Below are 21,481 nucleotides of genomic sequence, written 5' to 3'. Positions count from 1 at the left end.
AACATTTAGTGGAGACCTTAAATGGAATCCTTGACTTAGCCAAAGGGCCACACAACATTCAGCCAGAGGCAGATCAAAGGGTAAATACGCATACACACAATACATCAAACAACTATTCCTGTTACTAGCATAATGTTTGCTACAATTGTATCCAGTCTAGTCAAATAGTGAGCTTTACTGCCTCCAGGCTATTATATTTTACCTACACAGATACATTAGCAGGATATGATCATTATCTATTCTGGGTACAATAGTATTCTCAGCTGGGAGATGTAATAGGTCGGTTACAGTTCACATCCACATGTTCCGTCCAGTATTTTTTGTTCACTGACACCAAACAAAATACTTGCAAATGGTGAAATGATATGCAGAACCTAACACTTCATAATACAATAATACAGTTTTTTTTTCTGGTGTACAAAATGTTTTTTAAATACCCTATTAGGGAATTCTAAGTTAGTAATTAGGTGTCCCCATTCATGTCTATTAGCTAGGGTGCACAATGCTACAAAAAGTGTTTTTCACTCTAAGTGACAAAGCAAGCTTGTATATTACATGGGTAAACTGTGTAATGCTATATTGTAGTGCTTCTACAAGAAACTTAAAGTGTCCCTATCACTTGAGCAAACTTTTTGTGAAGTTTTTTTTATTGCTTTGTGTCTGGGAGTTCAAATCCACCACCAATCATTATAACAAGCCGGGCGATTCACATATCTTAGCACTGCTCTCCAGTGTCCCGTTGTAATAAATGGGCTCCATAGACTTTCTATAGAATCTGTGTCCTGCAGTGAGACGGGAAGGATGGGAGGGCCGAACACCTAGATGCTGACCAATCAAAACTATTGACATGTCTCTGTGGCATATCAAAAGTTGTTTTTTTTTAATCACAGGGACACTTTAAACACTTGCCAATTCAGCAGGTGTTGGCGAGAAAAAGGATCAGACAGTGGATTTCCACACCCAATCCTTTTGTTTTTAACCCCTTAAGGACCAGGCCATTTTACACCTTAGGACCCGGCCATTTTTTGCACATCTGACCACTGTCACTTTAAACATTAATAACTCTGGGATGCTTTTAGTTATCATTCTGATTCCGAGACAGTTTTTTCGTGACATATTCTACTTTAACATAGTGGTAAAATTTTATGGTAACTTGCATCCTTTCATGAAAAATTAGAAAATTTTGCATTTTTCTAACTTTGAAGCTCTCTGCTTGTAAGGAAAATGGATATTCCAAAAATTTTTATTTTTTTATTCACATTTCCAATATGTTTTATGTTCGAATCATAAAATTGACGTGTTTTTACTTTTGGAAGACATCAGAGGGCTTCAAAGTTCAGCAGCAATTTTCCACAAAATTTTCAAACTCACTATTTTTCAAGGACCAGTTCAGGTTTGAAGTAGATTTGAAGGGTCTTCATATTAGAAATACCCCACAAATGACCCCATTATAAAAACTGCACCCCCCCCCCAAAGTATTCAAAATGACATTTAGTAAGTGTTTTAACCCTTTAGGTGTTTCAAAGGAATAGCAGCAAAGTGAAGGAGAAAATTCACAATCTTCATTTTTTACACTCGCATGTTCTTGTAAACCCAATTTTTTTATTTTTACAAGGGGTAAAAGGAGAAAATGTATACTTATATTTGTAGCCCATTTTCTCTCGAGTAAGGTCATACCTCATATGTCTATGTAAATTGTTCGGCGGGCAAAGTAGAGGGCTCAGAAGCAAAGGAGCGACAAGGGGATTTTGTAGAGTACGTTTTTCAGAAATGGTTTTTGGGGGGCATGCTGCATTTAGGAAGCCCCTATGGTACCAGAACAGCAAAAAAAAAAAAAAAAACACATGGCATACCATTTTGGAAACTAGACGGAACATAACAAGGAATTAAGTGAGCCTTAATACCCCACAGGTGTTTCACGACTTTTGCATTTGTAAAAAAAAAAATAAATGTCACTAAAATGTGTGTTTCCCCCCAAATTACACATTCTTGCAAGGGTTAATAGCAAAAAATACCCCCCAAAATTTGTAACCCCATCTCTTCTGAGTATGGAGATACCCCATAAGTTGGCCTGAAGTGCACTACGGGCGAACTACAATGCTCAGAAGAGAAGGAGTGATATTTGGCTTTTTGAGAGCAAATTTTGCTCGGGGGGCATGTCGCATTTAGGAAGCCCCTATGGTGCCAGAACAGCAAAAAAAAACAAAAAAAAACACATGGCATACCATTTTGGAAACTAGACCCCTTGAGGAAAGTAACAAGGAATTAAGTGAGCCTTAATACCCCACAGGTGTTTCACGACTTTTGCATATGTAAAAAAAAAAAAAAATTTTCACTAAAATGCGTGTTTCACATTTTTGCAAGGGTTAATAGCAGAAAATACCCCCCAAAATTTGTAACTCCCTCTCTTCTGAGTATGGAGGTACCCCATAAGTTGACCTGAAGTGCACTACGGGCGAACTACAATGCTCAGAAGAGGAGGAGCACCATTGAGCTTTTGGAAAGAGAATTCGTTTGGAATGGTAGTTAGGGGCCATGTGCATTTACAAAGACCCCCGTGGTGCCAGAACAGTGGACCCTCCCACATGTCACCCTATTTTGGAAACGACACCCCTCACAGAATTTAATAAGTGGTGAAGTGAGCATTTACACCCCACTGGCGTTTGACAGATCTTTGGAACAGTGGGCTGTGCAAATGGAAAATTAAATTTTTCATTTTCACGGATCACTGTTCCAAAAATCTGTCAGACACCTGTGGGGCATAAATGCTCACTGTACCCCTTATTACATTACATGAGGGGTGTAGTTTCCAAAATGGGGTCACATGTGGGGGGGGGTCCATTGTTCTGGTACCATGGGGGCTTTGTAAACACAAGTGGCCTTTAATTCCGGACAAATTTTCTCTTCAAAATCCCAATGGCGCTCCTTCTCTTCTGAGCATTGTAGTGCACCCATAGAGCACTTTACATCCACATATGGGGTATGTTCTTACTCAGAAGAAATGGGGTTACAAATTTTGGGGGGCTTTTTTCCTATTTTCCCTTGTGAAAATTAAAAATTTAGGGTGACACCAGCATTTTAGTGAAACATTTTTTTTTTCATTTTCCCATCCAACTTTAACGAAAATTCGTCAAACACCTGTGGGCTGTTAAGGTTCACCATACCCCTTGTTACGTTCCGTGAGGGGTGTCGTTTCCAAAATGGGGTCACATGTGGGCATTTATTTTTTTAGGGTTTATGTCAGAACCGCTGTAAAATCAGCCACCCCTGTGCAAATCACCAATTTAGGCCTCAAATGTACATGGTGCGCTTTCACTCCTGAGCCTTGTTGTGCGTCCGCAGGACGAAATTGCGTTACAAATTTTGGGGGTATTTTTTACCTTTTTCCTCTCGTGAAAATAAAAATTAAAGGACAACACCAGCATGTTAGTGTAAAAAACATTTTTTTTTACACTAACAGGCTGGTGTAGACCCCAACTTTTCTTTTTCATAAGGGGTAAAAGGAAAAAAAGCCCCCAAAATTAGTAGTGCAATTTCTCCCGAGTACGGAGATACCCCATATGTGGCCCTAAACTGTTTCCTTGAAATACGACAGGGCTCTGAAGTGAGAGAGCGCCATGCGCATTTGAGGACTAAATGAGGGATTGCACAGGGGTGGACATAGGGGTATTCTACGCCAGTGATTCCCAAACAGGGTGCCTCCAGCTGTTGCTAAACTCCCAGCATGCCTGGACAGTCAGTGGCTGTCCGGAAATGCTGTGAGTTGTTGTTTTGCAACAGCTGGAGGCTCTGTTTTGGAAACACTGCCGTACAATAAGTTTTTTTATTTTTATTGGGGGGACAGTGTAAGGGGGTGTATATGTAGTGTTTTACGCTTTATTATGTGTTAGTGTAGTGTAGTGTTTTTAGGGTACATTCACACTGGCAGAGGTTTACAGTGAATATATCGCTAGGAGTTTGCGCTGCGACGAAAAATTTGCCGCAGCTCATACTTGAAGTAGTAAACTTACTGTAAACCCGCCAGTGTGAATGTACCCTGTACATTCACATTGGGGGGCAAACCTCCAGCTGTTTCAAAATTACAACTCCCAGCATGTACTGACAGACCGTGCATGCTGGGAGTTGTACTTTTGAAACAGCTGGAGGCACACTGGTTGGAAAACCTTCAGTTAGGTTCTGTTACCTAAATCAGTATTTTCCAACCAGTGTGCCTCCAGCTGTTGCATAACTTCAACTCCCAGCATGTACTGATCGCCGAAAGGCATGCTGGGAGATGTAGTTATGCAACAGCTGGAGGTACACAACTACAACTCCCAGCATGCAGAGACAGCTGTTTGCTGTTTAGGCATGCTGGGAGTTGAATTTTGCAACATCTGGAGAGCTATAGTTTAGAGACCACTGCACAGTGGTCTCCAAACTGTGGACCTCCAGATGTTGCAAAACTACAACTCCCAGCATGCCCAGACAGCAAACTGCTTTGTGGGCATGCTATCAGTTGTAGTTTTGCAAGATCTGGAGGTGCACAGTATAGAGATCACTGTGCAGTGGTCTCAAACTGTAGACCTCCAGCTGTTGCAAAACAAACTCCCAGCATGCCTAAACAGCTCTCTGGGCATGCTGGGAGTTGTAGTTTTGCAACATCTGGAGGGTTACAGTTTAGAGACCACTATAGTGGTCTCAGACTGTAGCCCTCCAGATGTTACTAAGTAACTCAGCGGCTTCCGTCGGATCCTGGGAGCTGCGTCGCCGTCCTCTTCTTCCGCCGATCGTCGCCCGCTGCCGCCGCCGATCATCGCCTGCTGCCATCGCCGATGGGTAAGTGGATCTTCGGAGCCGGTCCCTGTCGGATTCCCCGTCCTGCCCCGCCTATTGTGGGTGGGCAGAACGGGGAAACCGAAAGTTAAGACCCCCGCCCCCGATCTGCTATTGGTGGTCGCGTCTAGACCACCAATAGCAGAGATAGGAGGGGTGGCACCTCACTCCTATTGCTTCAAGGGGATCGTGGGTGTCTAGGACATCCGCGATCCCCTTTATTTTCCGGGTCACTATAAACCCGTATGACCCGGAATAGCCGCAAATCGCAAGTGTGATGACCCCCCTGCGCATTTGCGCGGGGTGCTTGCTGATAGATATCAGCAGTTACCCCGGTCCGGTCCCCGCCCGGCGGGGACCGAAATTCCCACGGGCGTACAGGTACGCCCTTGGTCCTTAAGTACCAGGGAGCAAAGGCGTACCTGTACGCCCTTGGTCCTTAAGGGGTTAAGTTCCATTAAAAACAAAGGAATACAAAAGGGGAGATAGCTCTAACCACAAAAGCAAGTTGAAACCTCTATTGTGCCAGATGAGTACTAATGTGTAAGGTTGCATACCCTATGCGGCCTGAAAAAAACGATTGTATGAAAAAAAGAGGGGAAGCACTTTCCTCAAATCTGGTCTTTTATGTACTCATGGATGAAAGCACAAGTAGATCTTGTATATTGTGTTACAGTTGGGTACAGAAGTAGGATGCAATATAAATTAAACAATTATATACTTATTTATTGGGGTTTAATGTCTATGGCATATGCCTGCAGGGCCCTTGCAGCAGTGCCAGTAGATATATGATATATAAAATTTATAAAATCCAAATAAAATAAAACTTGTATATACTGGTATAGATAGCTCAAAGAAAGTCCGTATTGTGCAATCTTGATAATAGGCAGCCGTTGTGAGTGTAATAATGTGCACTCTATAGTCCAGTGGGTAGGGTCCGTTAATTAAGTAATCCCTGTGGCTCAGAGAGATTTGAAAGTCTTATGCAGTAGTTGTGAGAGTGTACAATGACTGGTGGTTGCAGGACAGTGTTGCTCACCTGTCCTGACGTGGTCCCACGGTGCTCTCGCTACTTACCCGATGCAGCTTCTGAACCAAACGCTTGGTCGCTTCCTGGAGTGGCGAGTCGGCAGCGCCGGTGAGCCAGGGGAGGAAGAGGTCTGCTTGCCGGCGTAGTGATGTAATGCTGCTTGTTCTATGCGCACCAGGAAGGTCGGCGTGTCTTGTACTCCGGATCATGCGCTGTGCGCACCGGGAGGCTGGGAAGTGCTGCGGCTGTTTGTAGATTGCTGTATACAGTTGGTATTGTGGCTAGACGTGTTTCGAGATTGGCTGGATCTCTTTTTCAATAGCAGTGTACCAACTGTGTGAAAATGCAGGTCTTATATGTGTCCATCTTGTGTGTGATTGGATATTTAGGTTTATGGTGAAAACCTGTTCTAGATTGGAACTGAGATCATGCAGGGATAATGGTAAACCCTGTAACGGTCATGGAATTGAATGTTTAACCTCTTAAGGCGCGGGGCGTACCTGTACGCCCTGCACCCGTTCGAGGCATAAAACATACCGGGTCGGTCCTGGCGGCTAATGACAGCCGGGACCCTGGGCTAATAGCGTGCGGCACTAATTGTTGTGCCGCGCGCTATTAACCCTTTAGACACGGCGTTCAAAGTTGATCGCCGCATCTAAAATGAAAGTAAAAGTTTCCCGGCAGCTCAGTCAGGCTGATCGGGACCATCGCGGTGAAATCACGATGTCCTGATCAGCTAGAGCGTGAGCGGATGTCCCCTCACCTGCCTCCGTCGCGTCCGATCGGCGATTGCTCCAAGCCTGGCTTAAGCAATCGACCGCCAATTACACTGATCTTTGCCTTGTCAATGCACGGCAATGATCTGTGTATGAGATCAGTATGTGCAGTGAAATAGCCACCGGGGGGGGTATAACACTGCAAAAAAAAGTGTAAAAATAAAGTTAATAAAGATCATTTAACATCTCCCCTAATAAAAGTTTGAATCACGCCCCTTTTTCCATTAAAAAAACAGTGTGAATAAAAATAAACATATGTGGTATCGCCACGTGCGGAAATGTTCGAACTATAAAAATATATAATTAATTAAACTGAGCGGTCAATGGTGTACGCGCAAAAAAATCCAAAGTCCAAAATAGTGTATTTTTGGTCACTTTTTATATCATGAAAAATGAATAAAAAGCGATCAAAAAGTCATATCAATATAAAAATGCTACTGATAAAAACTTCAGATCACAGCACAAAAAATGAGCCCTCATACAGGCCCTTATGCAGAAAAATTTAAAAGTTATAGGGGTCAGAAGATGACAATTTTAAACGTATACATTTTACTGCATGTAGTTATGATTATTTTAGAAGTAATACAAAATCAAGCCTATATAAGTAGGGTATCATTTTAACTGTATGGACCTACTGAATAAGATAAGATGAACATTTTACAGAAAAATGCATGTTGCATGTAGAAATGCAAGCCCCCAAAATTTACAAAATGGCATTTTTTTTCTTCAATTTTGTAGCACAATAAATTTTTTCCGTTTCGCCGTGGATATTTTGGAAATAAACCTGCGTCCTTAAGGGGTTAACCATTATACTTCTATATACATTGAAGATGTGAATCTTGATGACAATGGGAACAGGATTTTTATAGTGTTTTATACTGAATATATATATATATATATATATATATACCGTATTTATCGGCGTATAACACGCACTTTTTAGGCAAAAATTTTTAGCCTAAAGTCTATGTGCGTGTTATATGCCGATACACCCCCAGGAAAGGCAGGGGGAGAGAGGCCGTCGCTGCCCGCTTCTCTCCCCCTGCCTTTCCTGGGGTCTAGAGCCCTGCTGCCGGCCCTTCTCTCCCCCTGGCTATCGGCACCCAGCAGCCCGTTTTGTCCCCCTGACTATCGGTACCGGCGCCCCATTGCCGGCGCCGATAGCCAGGGGGAGAGAAGCGGCGCCGACAGCCAGGGGGAGAGAAGGGGCAGAGGCACCCATTGCCGGCGCCGCTGCCCCGTTGCCTCCCCCCATCCCCGGTGGCATAATTACCTGTTGCCGGGGTCGGGTCCGCGCTGCTGCAGGCCTCCAGCGTGCGTCCCCTGCGTCGTTGCTATGCGCTGCATGGCGCGGCGCATGACGTCAGAACGGGCAGCCGCACCGATAGCCAGGGGGAGAGAAGGGCCGGCAGCAGGGCTCTAGACCCCAGGAAAGGCAGGGGGAGAGAAGCGGGCAGCGACGGCCTCTCTCACCCTGCCTTTCCTGGGGGTGTATCGGGGTATACACGTGCACACACGCACCCTCATTTTACCATGGATATTTGGGTAAAAAACTTTTTTTACCCAAATATCCTTGGTAAAATGAGGGTGCGTGTTATAGGCCGGTGCGTGGTATACCCCGATAAATATGGTATATATATATATATATATATATATATATATATATATATATATGGAATATAAATGGCTTTTGAAATGAGAGATGATATACGATAAAAATAGTGCATAATATGATTATGAGAGAATATACTTGTGATATGAGTATATATAATATGGTGGGAAATGCAATAGAATGTGGATAAGAATTTCTTCATTATTTGGACAAATCCACACCACAACAAGACATCACACAACAAGCAAAATGCATCATACCCTTCAACATATCACATCAACAAATCAAAAGAATCATCAACAAACATTGGCATCTATTACAGACTGGCAAAACCATAGGTTCATCTCTCCCCTCACAAGCACCAGTCATCTACACCAAAGCACCAAACCTAGGTTTAAAAATTGCACCAAAAACCAATCCAACAGGTACAATACAACACAATATAATCCAATCCACTATCTCAGGAAGCATAGGTTTTCACCGATGCAACCAATGCAACAATTGGAAAGTGACAGAGTTCCCTAAAAAACAGAACAAGTCATATCCACCACAAATCAGAAAAAACATATCATCAAAGAACTTCTCACATGCAATAGCAAAAATATAATCTACATCATTACATGCTCCTGCAACAAACAATATATAGGTAGGACATCACGCACACTCAAAAAACCCATAGCAGAACATTTTTACAATATCAAAAGAGGTTATGATAATCATACACTCTACATGATAATCAACACACTACAAGACATTCCACAATTGCCATATCAGAGGCACAGATTTTGCGGCCATACAATCTGTAAAACCTGATTGGAGAGGAGGAAATTTCATCTCCAAAATGGCGAGAATAGAATCTAAATACATATTTGAATTTTCGGTTTCATTTAAAGGATATTCCTAGCAGGAGAAGGGTCCCGGCTTAATGAAGAGTTGAGAGCCAGGCTGTTACCAGCGCCTCAGCCCTCCCCATGCCACTACCCACTCTCCCCTAGAACTACCCATCCATTCAGCCAACCATGATCCATGTTGATTCTCCATTATATATACCATTTTATAAATAAATGTACCAATTACAGAGCACTTGTCAATATACATATACATTCGTACACAAATAATAGACCAATCATTTCACATCAATACATACATAATATATGCATACATGGAAGTATGTGTATATACACACTTAATATCATATTAACCAGCAAACATACTTCGCAATTATGTACATGAAAAAAAAAAATCTATGTGATATATTTATATATTCACTATACCTATCATAATTTACATATCCATTTTTCTATTTTTAGTATCTAGGCATACACACTTCACTTTACATACTGTATATGATATATACCAGTATATCTATTAGACATTGAATTTTATTAGCTGATACAAACACATTCCTTGAATAGTATCCCTGCAACTAATAATCATCCCTGCTACTAATAATCTATTTCACATAATATATATTTTTCACCTCTTCATCTTTATCCATATCCACATTCTATAGCAATTCCCACTATGATATATATATATATATATATATATATATATATATCACAAGTATATTCTCTCATTATCATATTATGCACTATTTCTATCGTATATCATCTCTCATTTCCAAATCTATTTATATTCCATCTATATATCTTTTATATTGTCATATTCAGTATAAAACACTATAAAATCCTGTTCCCATTGTCATCAGGATATACATCTACAATATATATAGAAGTATAATGGTTAAACATCCAATTCCATGACCATTACAGGGTTTACCATTATCCCTGCATGATCTCAGTTCCAATCCAGAACAGGTTTTTACCATAAACCTAATTATAAAATCAGACACAAGCTGGCCACATATAGGACCTGCATTTTCACACAGTTGGTACACTGCTATTGAAAAAGAGATCCAGCCGATCTCAAAACGTGTCTAGACACAATACCCACTGTATACAGCAATCTACAAACAGCTGCAGCACTTCACAGCCTCCTCACTAGTGCATGAAGCGTTACATCCCTACGCCGGCAAGCAGACCTCTCCCTCCCCTGGCTCTCCGGGACTGACGACTCGCCACTCCAGGAAGCGACCAGGCGTTTGGTTCGGAAGCCGCAGAGGGTATGGAGTGAGAGCACCGTGGGACCACGTCAGGACAGGTGAGCAACACTGTCCTGCAACCACCAGTCATTGTACACTCTCACAACTACTGCATAAGACTTTCAAATCTCTCTGAGCCACACGGATTACTCAATTCACGGATCCTAGCCACTGGACTATAGAGTGCACATTATTACACTCACAACGGCTGCCTATTATCAAGATTTGCACAATACGGATTTTCTTTCAGCTATCTATACCAGTATATACAAGTTTTATTTTATTTTATCTGGATTTTATTAATTTTATATATCTACTGGCACTGATGCAGGGGCCCTGCAGGCAGATGCCATAGACATTATACACCAATAAATAAATATATCATTGTTTAATTTATATTGCATCCTACTTCTTTACCCAACTGTGTAGACAATATACAAGATCTACTTATGCTTTCATCCATGAGCACACAAAAGAGCAGATTTGAGGAAAGTGCTTCCTCCCTTTTTTTCAACCAATAGGTTTTGGAATTGCTTTCATTAGAAATCGCTTCTTGGCCTTTTGGCTAAGATCAAGTGTAGAATCTGTTCTTATCAGGTAGTCCACTGGTAGGAATGGATGGCTACATGGAGGAGCAGGTGTACCGGGGTGTTCCGGGGCTGGTGGCACCTAACCAGCTCAACGGCGTGTGACCTGTTCCCTCAAGGTCTAGCCACGAGGCTGGGAGTGTCTAGAGCCGAGGTATTTTTGTGCCTCAGGGAGTGGTGACCCTGAGGTGCTGGAACTCACTGGGTGTTATTACTCACTGAGTGAATGCACTGCACCACACACTCTTCACCTTTGGCAATCACCCTTGGTATCCCGGCCTTCTGGCTAGGATCAGGTAAATTTTTATAGATCCGGCCGGATGACCAGGCAGTATATCTGCACTCATCCACTTATTTATTCTTTTTTTGTTTGTCACTGTGCCACTTTTACGTGTTTGTTTATAAACAGGATTTGACAGGATGCTGTAGCCCTTCCGGGTGTCCCTCCTGGTGATCTAGGGGAGGTGTGTGTGGCCATCAGGTTCCTCACCTCCCTGCAACCCCTGGGCATCTTGGCTTCAGTCGAGATGCCATCAGTATACGGCTCCTTGGCTCATACGCCTAGGTTGAAGCCAGGTGCATTTGTGGACCCTTAGTAGCTTTGGCGAAAGGAGGCTTGGAACCTGGATCCTTGCAGGTGCCTTTTGGCCTGGAAGTGAAGGGTGGGTTTGTTGTGGGGCCTCTCTCCTGTTCGAGAAGGGCTTAGCGATAGTCCGCATCCTTTGTACATGTTTTTTTTCAGTGTGACACGTTTGCACTTTTTCTTGCACTTTGAGTGATAGAGAGCACTTGCCTCGGCTCTTAAAAAAAAATTTAAAAAAATTGCTTTCATTAGACATTTTTCAGTATTTCATACTGAAAAAGCCAGTCAAAGAACTGCCCCCCCTGCCTGCTTGGACACATACTAGTCCTGCTGTGTCCATGCGTCATCACCTATGTCATGGACACACTTCCTTGATTGACAACTGTGAGCGCAGGGCTAACAGCTGGAGGACAAATCCTCCCACTGTCAGCTTGTGTCCCGCTACTGTCAGTGAGGACAAGCTGGAAGTTGTAGTTTTGCTAATGCTAGGGGAGATGTGAGCAGACAGCATACTGAGGGAGGGGGTGGAGACCTGCACAGTGAGGTCACGCCCCCTCCCTTTGAGAGGAATTCAGACTAGTGAGCTAAATTAAAAGTGTATAAAAAAATGAGTGATATATTTAAAAAAAAGTTTTTTGGGTGGATCTGACGGGTACGCTTTAAGATATAAACATGAGAGAGAACATGTCAGAGAGGTTTCTTAAAGAACCAAAAAAAACAAAACAGAAGCAGTCATGGAAGATGGATCTCAGTCCTGGGCTAAAGGGTAAGACGAGTGTGTTGTGTGTGTAAAACATACATTTCTGTGCAGAACCACCTCCACCAGAATAACCTCCCCACCGCCAATCTCATCTTATTTAGAAATCTATACATGGTTCCGAGAAATTTTTATGGAGCAACATTTTTTTAATGTTATGTAAATGACAAATCTCATAATGATATGTTTTATGTTGTTGCCTTGAGTAGAGCTATTCTGAGGTTTTTCTTGTAAGCTATGATGTATGTTATTATGACAATGTGCAAGAACTGATGAGAAAACCTGTTTGCTAGATTTTTGGTGATGAATATTGAAAGTTTGCTGATGAATATTGAAAGTTTTATAAAGAAAAAGGAAACAGATTAAATAAGTCTTTATACTATGATGTCTCTATTATCTGTGCTCCTTTCTGACACTTCAAACCACAATAGGTGCCAAAGCCAAACAAAGCCACCTACTTTGTAATGTGCAAAAATAGCCTTACCCTGAGTTGGGAATACAAATAAGCCAGACTGCTGTACACCATCCTATATCCACATTATAGCTAGGGAATGTCAAAGCCTCGCTTTTATATGGATCCTTGGACATTCATTAACATTTAGATCACTTGGGGTCATAAGAGCCCCTTTATCTATCAACATTACCTGAGTATCAATGATCCATATATTCATATCTAAATTGTAAAGCACAAATGTATACAACTGAAATGCATTATTTGCAAGACACAAAAGTGACACCTGTGTATTATTCATTAAGCATCCAAATTTCTTCACATAAAATGCAAAAAATTTCACAATTTTAAAAATGGGCACTGTCAGAATCAAAAACTTTTTATAATTTGTACATCTTGGCAAAATGTAAAACTTTCTAACAAGACCTAGTGAGTAACATACATAAGCATTATTTTTTCAGTGATATCAAAGGTACAATTTACTTCTATTACAAGATTTAAGAAAATGAATAAATATATATATATATATATATATATATAAAATAAAATATATAATTTGAAGGGGGTTATCCAGGAATAGAAAAACACAGCTACTTTCTTTCAAAAACAGCTCCACATCTGTGTCCAGGTTGGGTGTGTTTTACAACTTTGCTCCATTCACTTCAATGGAACTGAGCTGCAGAACCCCACCCAACCTGGAGACAGACGGGGAGCAGTGTTTGATAGAAAGTAGCTCTGTTTTACTACTGTTTTATGTTGCCCACACCTGTTACTTATCCCAGGTAGGTTTAAAGGAGCATTACATGCTTGAAACAATCTTATTTATCAACAATTATGATAGGGTACCAATAATTTTGTGTAGCCCATTTTTGGAGTTTGATGTGAAATTATGTCCAATTTGCCTTTTTTCCTCCCTTTTTTGGTTTAGTTCCAATACACACAAAAGGAATACACATGTGTATAGCAAAACATGTGTTACTGCAATCCTTATACTTAATATTTAATTTTCCAACATTTACGGCCATGACTGTAGAATGATAATTAATATGACTAGAGATGAGTGAACTTACAGTAAATTCGATTCGTCACAAACTTCTCGGCTCGGCAGTTGATGTCTTTTCCTGCATAAATTAGTTCAGCTTTCAGGTGCTCCGGGGGGCTGGAAAAGGTGGATACAGTCCTAGGAGACTCTTTCCTAGGAATGTATCCACCTTCTCCAGCCCACCGGAGCACCTGAAGGCTGAACTAATTTACGCAGGATAAGTCATCAACTGCCGAGCCGAAAAGTTCGTGACGAATCGAATTTACTGTAAGTTCGCTTATCTCTAAATATGACTGCACAAAAGATCCCATTAGCTGAAGAACAAGCATTTGCTTAGTCTTCAGCAAATTGCTGGCCTTTTTACACCTATTTGTTTAACCCCTTAACGACGCAGGACGTATATTTACGTCCTGCGCCGGCTCCCGCGATATGAAGCGGGATCGCGCCGCGATCCCGCATCATATCGCGTCGGTCCCGGCGCTCATCAATGGCCGGGACCCACGGCTAATACCACACATCGCCGATCGCGGCGATGTGCGGTATTAACCCTTTAGAAGCGGCGGTGAAAGCTGACTGCCGCTTCTAAAGCGAAAGTGAAAGTGACCCGACTGCTCAGTCGGGCTGTTCGGGACCGCCACGGTGAAATCGCGGCGTCCCGAACAGCTGACAGGACACCAGGAGGGCCCTTACCTGCCTCCTCGGTGTCCGATCGGCGAATGACTGCTCCGTGCCTGAGATCCAGGCAGGAGCAGTCAAGCACCGATAACACTGATCACAGGCGTGTTAATACACGCCTGTGATCTGTGTAAAAGATCAGTGTGTGCAGTGTTATAGGTCCCTATGGGACCTATAACACTGCAAAAAAAATGTAAAAAAAAAGTGTTAATAAAGGTCATTTAACCCCTTCCCTAATAAAAGTTTGAATCACTCCCCTTTTCCCATAAAAAAAATAAAACAGTGTAAAAAAAAAAATAAATAAACATATGTGGTATCGCCGCGTGCGTAAATGTCCGAACTATAAAAATATATCATTAATTAAACCGTACGGTCAATGGCGTACGCGCAAAAAAAATTCCAAAGTCAAAAAAAGCGCATTTTTATTCACTTTTTATACCATTAAAAAATGAATAAAAAGTTATCAAAAAGTCCGATCAAAACAAAAATACTGATAAAAACTTCAGATCACGGCGCAAAAAATGAGTCCTCATACCGCCCTGTACGTGGAAAAATAAAAAAGTTATAGGGGTCATAAGATGACATTTTTAAACGTATAAATTTTCCTGCACGTAGTTATGATTTTTTCCAGAAGTGCGACAAAATCAAACCTATATAAGTAGGGTATCATTTTAACCGTATGGACCTATAGAATAAAGATAAGGTGTCATTTTTACCGAAATATGCACTGCGTAGAAACAGAAGCCCCCAAAAGTTACAAAATGGCATTTTTTTTTATTTTGTCTTCTAATGATTTTTTTTTCGTTTCGGATTTGTTTGTTTTTTTTTTTTTTTTTTTTTTTTTTTCTTTATATTTTTTTTTTTTTTTTTCTAGTTTCTTTTTTTTGGGTAAAATGACTAATGTCACTGCAAAGTGAATTGGTGACGCAAAAAATAAGCCATAATATGGATTTTTAGGTAGAAAATTGAAAGGGTTATGATTTTTAAAAGGTAAGGAGGAAAAAAACGAAAGTGCAAAAACGGAAAAACCCTGAGTCCTTAAGGGGTTAATAACATGCCCATTTAAAGGGTCTTTATGGTCTTTTAGACAGTTTTAGACACAAATAATTGCTGGATCGCAGGATTGGGGCTCTCTGCATGCGCAAAGGGCCCCAATCCTGCAATCCAGCAATTGTTTCTGTCAAAAACTGTCTAAAAGGCCATAAAGACCCTTTCAATGGGCCGATTATTAAACATGATTGTATGCCACACATCCACAACCACATCACAGGATGTCTCCAGTGTTTCTTGGGATGTTCCCAGCTCTAAGATAGTGATGAAGCTGTTTGACGCATTGCAGATCCTGTGTTGTTTCACCATGATTTCAGGAAATCATGGTAAAATTGTGATGGTGCCAAGACACATCTGCAATACACCGATACTGTCTTACAGAGGAAGGTTTATTGGATTGGTAATTCAGAGAATTTGGAAAGTACTGCAAAATTAGGAAACACTTCTGATGTCAATTAAATAAGTTGGGACATTTATTTGTAGTGAAATTTGGGGTCATTGTAGTATATTTGTGTATAATGCATTCGACATGTATAAACTTGCACATATTTATTTATATGGAGCGAGCATATTCCACACCACTATATATATAAAGCTTGTCATCCCTTATATCCATCTCTGTTCCCATTGATCAGTACGTTATTTAGAGTGTAAAAGGAAACTGGAGAGTTGGAAAAAATTCAGGCAAACACAGGGAGAACATTCCATGCGGATGTTGCCCTTGATCAAGGTTTACGCCCAAATGCTGCAAGGCAACAATGCCAATAACTGAGCCACAACGTTGGCCATGCTTCACATTAAGATTTGTATTAATAAAGGTATAAGGATTGCATAAACTTGTGTTTCAAAATATATATGTGAATATATGGAACTCTGTTACACAGGTGAGGCTTGTGGGTAGGAGCAGCTCATGCATGAGAAAGAGAATGTTTCTCTCCCGACTTTGGAGTGATGGGAGATCTTGGTGAAAGGGACACTTCGGATCTGTGATTATGTGGATATGAATTGCTGGAATTACTTAATAAAAGTGGACAATGTCCTGAGAAATGACTACAACACTGTGAGTAGTCAGTGCTTATTTGTATTCTCAGTGGAGCATAGGCCTTTCTTTGCATTTATGAACCGTATATAGTAAAATGGACTGGACAGTAGACAGGGATACATGTAAGGGGGTAAAAAGAGAGAGACAGACTGACCATCCCATCTGGCCTATAAAGAATGAAGGATAGGGAAGAGGGAGATCAGCAGAGTGATGTAAATTATATGACTGCGTCCAGCCAGAGCTGTCACAGTATGTAACACTCAGCCAGAGGGCAAGAAGACGAAGAGAGCTAGAGAGGGTGCATCGGGAATGAGGTACTGCATGGAAAAGTAGGAACACAGGGCTCACAGCAAAGAAAGAGCTACGGCAAAAATCCAATAGAGTACAGTAAGCAGCTTGATAACTGTGTTGTCCCTTGAAATCAAAGGCACCTCATCAATCATGTCACGTCAAACAGTTGTCCCTGAATATAACTGTGCAGTCATGGTTTTTTTCTTCTTTGTTTTCTATATTGACCCAAGTCATAGTATCAACGTATTTGTCTTTAATACAATATTGGAGTTTCCTGTCTCATTTTCCTTCCCTGTCAGCAGCATCTGGGTAATATACACTGGAGTCATCCCAAGCAAAATCCTATAGGATGCTATAGATATAGGATCTTCCAGGACAAAACATCAACTCTATCAAAACATTCCTCTTCTTAGATGTTTGGCAAAAGTAGATTATAATTCATCGTAAGAAGAAAGTACTCACCATTGCCTTTTATCCTGCATGTGTCAAGTGGTGGCAAAAGGAGGAACAAAGTGAGAGAAAGGACATATTGTGCAGCTGAGAATACAAGAAGAAATAAAAAAGGAGCCAGCTGCAATGAGATGAGAAATAAAATGACTGTATTAACATTAGTGGGTTAGTGCAGGGACATACATTAGCTATAAGGGTGCAGAAGTAGGACATGCACTCAGGTTATGATGTCTTAGTAGACTTAAAAAGGTTATATATGGCACAAAATGGGTGGGGGTTCTTGTTCCAGAGCTTCAATTTATGTATCTATAGGAGATAATCATTCAACCTATGCAGGATCCTAAGGGTGCTCTTACACAGTGCAGTTTTGAAATTAAAAAAAGGTGTGGATAAACATAAATTAGATAACACAAAGAACAGATGCTACTTCTACTTTTATTCCTGGTGTGTATATTCAACATAAAAAGAGTAGAAGTAGCATCTATTCTTCATTTTACCTAATTCAAAATGATCCACAGACGGTTTTAGCTTCAAAACTGCACCACAAAACCTGAACACAACTGGAGCCAATCTGCATTGTGTAAGAGCACGCATAGGTCAAGACATCAGAGAATGCTTGTAAATCACCTAATTTCTAATTATGGCCAACTGATGTTTTCTGCTAGATGAGCTATCCTACATAGGATTGGTAACTGCTGTCTATCCTTAATGCTGGAATAGTATTTCTAGGTACTTGGTATTACAGTCACCATATTTCTCATCTCACTTGAGTGTTCTTCTTTTTGTTTTCATTTAGACATAGAGAAGTTGAGCTCTGTCATATATAGGCTTGTATCATGTGGAGCAGGATTTCTTAGTTAAAAGCAGAAAAAATTCTGAAAGGACTAATAAGAGAAAATGAGAGTCCTACTTACTTCGCCATCATGTAGTAATTGACAGCTTCCCCTTTATCAGAGTGTAACAGAAGAGGCTGTCAATCACTGTGAGGGCGGAGTAAGAAGGACTCCCATTGTCAGGAGTCCTGTCAGGATTTACTCTGCTTTTTAGTGAGAAATTCTGCTCCAAACTATATATATATATATATATATATATATATATATATATATATCACAGAGCTTAGTTACTCTACCTCTATCATATCCTGGTCTCAGGTGGGGCAGTAGACGGACCTGGCAGGGTGCCATTATTAGTGATTAACACCTCAATGCTAAATGTGGACTAACTGTGTCTTGGCTATAGAGAGATTAATAAAAATGAGTAGTTGTGCATTATCTTGTCTGTGGTTGCTGTTATATATAATTTTTAACTCCACCAGATTAGTAATAGTTTAATATATTTAGCATTTGTATATTTATAGGCTCTTTGAAGCACTTACCAGTTATTTATGTGTGTTGTACAGCTGTATTAGCTTTGTAAATAGAACTACAGGTCAGTGGAAATGAGCACAACATATGCTGCTGACAACAGACGTTGTGACAGAAAGCTTAAAAAAATAATGTATATGCAGAAAAAGGAAAAAATTTACCAAAAGCCAAATGGAGATTTTACAAAGGACATTTAAAAAAATATATAATTTAAAAAAGAAGTTTAAAAAAACAATAAATAAATAAAAAATTTAACTATATATACCGTATATCACAAAACACACACACACACACACACACACACACACATATATATATATATATATATATATATATATATATATATATATATATATATAAAATTTAGGGTGAATGTTTGATACATTTCTTTTAATGAATATACCTATAGGTGGGAATTTATCAAGATCAGCATTTAGACACCGGTCTTAATAAAAAATGCTTTATTATGTGATATTTTATATGCTATCATTAATGCCAAGTTTCTGGCTCAAATTATAGTAAAAGGGTTAGATCAAAGTCCCTCCCGCTAAACCCTGAACACTTTTATGAAAATGGCATAAGTAGTACAAATAAAAATAAATTGCTACATTCTTGTGCAAAATAGGGTTTCTTCAATTTGTTTTATTTTTGTATAGCATACCATTAGAGATGAGTGAATAGAATCTGACAAAGTCGAATTTTTAACGAATTTCATAAAAATTTGATCCGATTGTAAATAACAAATTTCTTCATTAGCGACACCCCTGTGATTGTCCTGTATAACGTATAGATGTGAGCGGCTTTCTCCTGGACTTGCATCTCTGCAATAGATAGGAGGATTGCTGGGTGTCAGGAGTGACACCTGCTGTGATATGTCCTTAACAGCAGGTACTACTGCTCCCAACATGGAGCACACTTTGCTCCATGCTGGGAGCTGTAGTACCTGCATTAATAAACAGATCACAGCAAGTGTCACTTCTGACACCCGATGCGATCCTCCTGTATAATGTATACATGCGGGCGGCCGGACGCTCTTCTCTGGTCCCACTGTAGTATGAGTATATGCCGTATATATATATATATATATATATATATATACCTATTATTCATATTTCCTGCAGAGAGCTGTGAGTGGCTGGAACCATCTGGCAAATCAGCTCTCTGCGGGAAATATGAATAAGTGTATATATACGGCAGTGCAGGGGACCATAGAGGAGCGTTCGGCGGCATCTATACATTATACAGGAGGATCGCCTAGGGGGTCAGAAGTGACACGGGCGATCTTTCAACTAGTACAGGTACTGCTACTCCCATCATAGAACACTGTGTTCCATGCTGGGAGTAGTATTACCCCCTAAAGGACGCAGCTCTTTTTCACCTAAAGGACTAAGCCCTATTTCGCAATTATGACCACCGTCGCTTTACGAATTAATAACTCGAAAACGCTTTTACCGAATATTCCGAGAAAGTTTTTTCGGGACATATTCTACTTTATTTTGGTGGTAAATTTTTGGCATTATTTGCATCCTTTTTTGGTGAAAAATCCCAAAATTTCATGAAAATTTTGAAAATTTAGCATTTTTCAAACTTTCAAGCTCTCTGCTTGTAAGGAAAATGGATATTCCAAATACATTTTATTTTTATTCACAAATACAATATGTCCACTTTATGTTGGCATCATAAAATGGACATATTTTTGCTTTTTGAAAAAATTAGAAGGCTTCAAATTAGAGCAGCAATTTTCAAAAATTTCATGAAAATTGCAAAATCTGAAGGGACAGATGTTACAGAACTACAACTCCCAGCATGCCTGGGCACGCTAGGCATGCTGAGTGTTGTAGTTTGGCAACATCTGGAGGGCTACCGTTTGGGCACCACTGTAACAGTGGTCTTCAAACTGTGACCCTGCATATGTTGCAAATCTGGGCATGCTGGGGGTTGCAGTTTGGCCTTCCTAGTGGTTGCCACAGTAAAGATCACTTTCCTTTCACTTTCATCCCCCCCCCCACTGTCATTTCCCTACCTGAGCCAGGATCTCTGCAGTCTCCAGCGACGATCCGGGGTCCCCAGGAATCTTCTCCTCCAGGTACCGGCCTCCATCTTCTCTCCACATTCCCCTCGACATCCAGGGGTGGGCAGAACGGGGGTGGGCAGAACCCACTGTCCTGCCCTGCCATTGGTTAGAATCAGTTCTGACCAATGGCAGGGGATAGGAGGAGATAGCAGCACTCAGGATGATCCGGTCATCTCTATTTTCCGGGTGATCGGGTCACCAGAGATCCGATCAGCCCGGAATAGCAGAAAATCACATGTCTGAATTGACATGCGATTTTCTGCGATCGCCGACATGGGGGGGTCTCAGGACCCCCCTCGGCGATGTGCCAGGATGCCTGCTGAATGATTTCAGCAGGCATCCCGGTCTGGTCCCCAACCGGCTAGCGGCGGGGACCGGAATTCCCACGGGCGTATGCATATGCCCCACGTCCTTAAGGACTCGGGATGCAGGGCATATGCATACGCCCGGCGTCCTTAAAAGGTTACTACCTAAAAATGTTTTATTATTGTCGGCTACATTTTTAGTGCCCTGCCTGCCCACATAAATTAATCCCTGTTTAAAAATGTATTAACATTTCATTATAATAAAGATACATTTTGTTTCATACAATTTTTTCCATCTTTTTTTTTAATGGTACCCTATGAAATCTTATAAAAAAATGTATCTCCATCACTTTTTTTGATTGCTAAACTTCATATTTTCTCTGTTATTGCCTTCTAAACAGACCATTCTAATAGCAGATGCAAACTGATACAAAAGAATGCCATTTAGTGGCATCCATTTGCATCAGTCTTTCATC

The 21,481-nt window shown here is 40.8% G+C and overlaps 1 protein-coding gene and 1 pseudogene across 12 annotated transcripts in view; one reads left to right on the top strand and one right to left on the bottom strand.

The window, feature by feature from the left end:
- Positions 1 to 21,481, bottom strand: part of LINGO1 (leucine rich repeat and Ig domain containing 1) — a 490,648-nt gene that overhangs the window by 118,600 nt on the left and 350,567 nt on the right. For 2 of the 12 annotated variants that reach the window (XR_008892542.1, XR_008892544.1), the window contains exon 4: positions 17,275 to 17,349. The exons of 7 other annotated variants lie outside the window; for them this stretch is intronic. Coding sequence is in view for 2 of the 5 variants with exons in the window: in XM_056572733.1 (XP_056428708.1) it covers positions 17,275 to 17,277 (3 nt within the window). In the remaining 3 variants the exon portion in view is untranslated. Of the gene's footprint in view, positions 1 to 17,274; positions 17,384 to 21,481 lie in introns of all 12 variants that reach the window. 3 more of the 12 variants (XM_056572733.1, XM_056572732.1, XR_008892541.1) reach the window with 2 other exon arrangements.
- LOC130267821 (U2 spliceosomal RNA) lies at positions 10,880 to 11,008 on the top strand (annotated as a pseudogene).

This window comes from Hyla sarda, chromosome 4 (assembly GCF_029499605.1).
Source record: "Hyla sarda isolate aHylSar1 chromosome 4, aHylSar1.hap1, whole genome shotgun sequence".
NCBI lineage: Eukaryota > Metazoa > Chordata > Amphibia > Anura > Hylidae > Hyla > Hyla sarda.
Note: the sequence above shows the minus strand (reverse complement) of the source record. Positions and strands in the feature narration are given on the sequence as shown.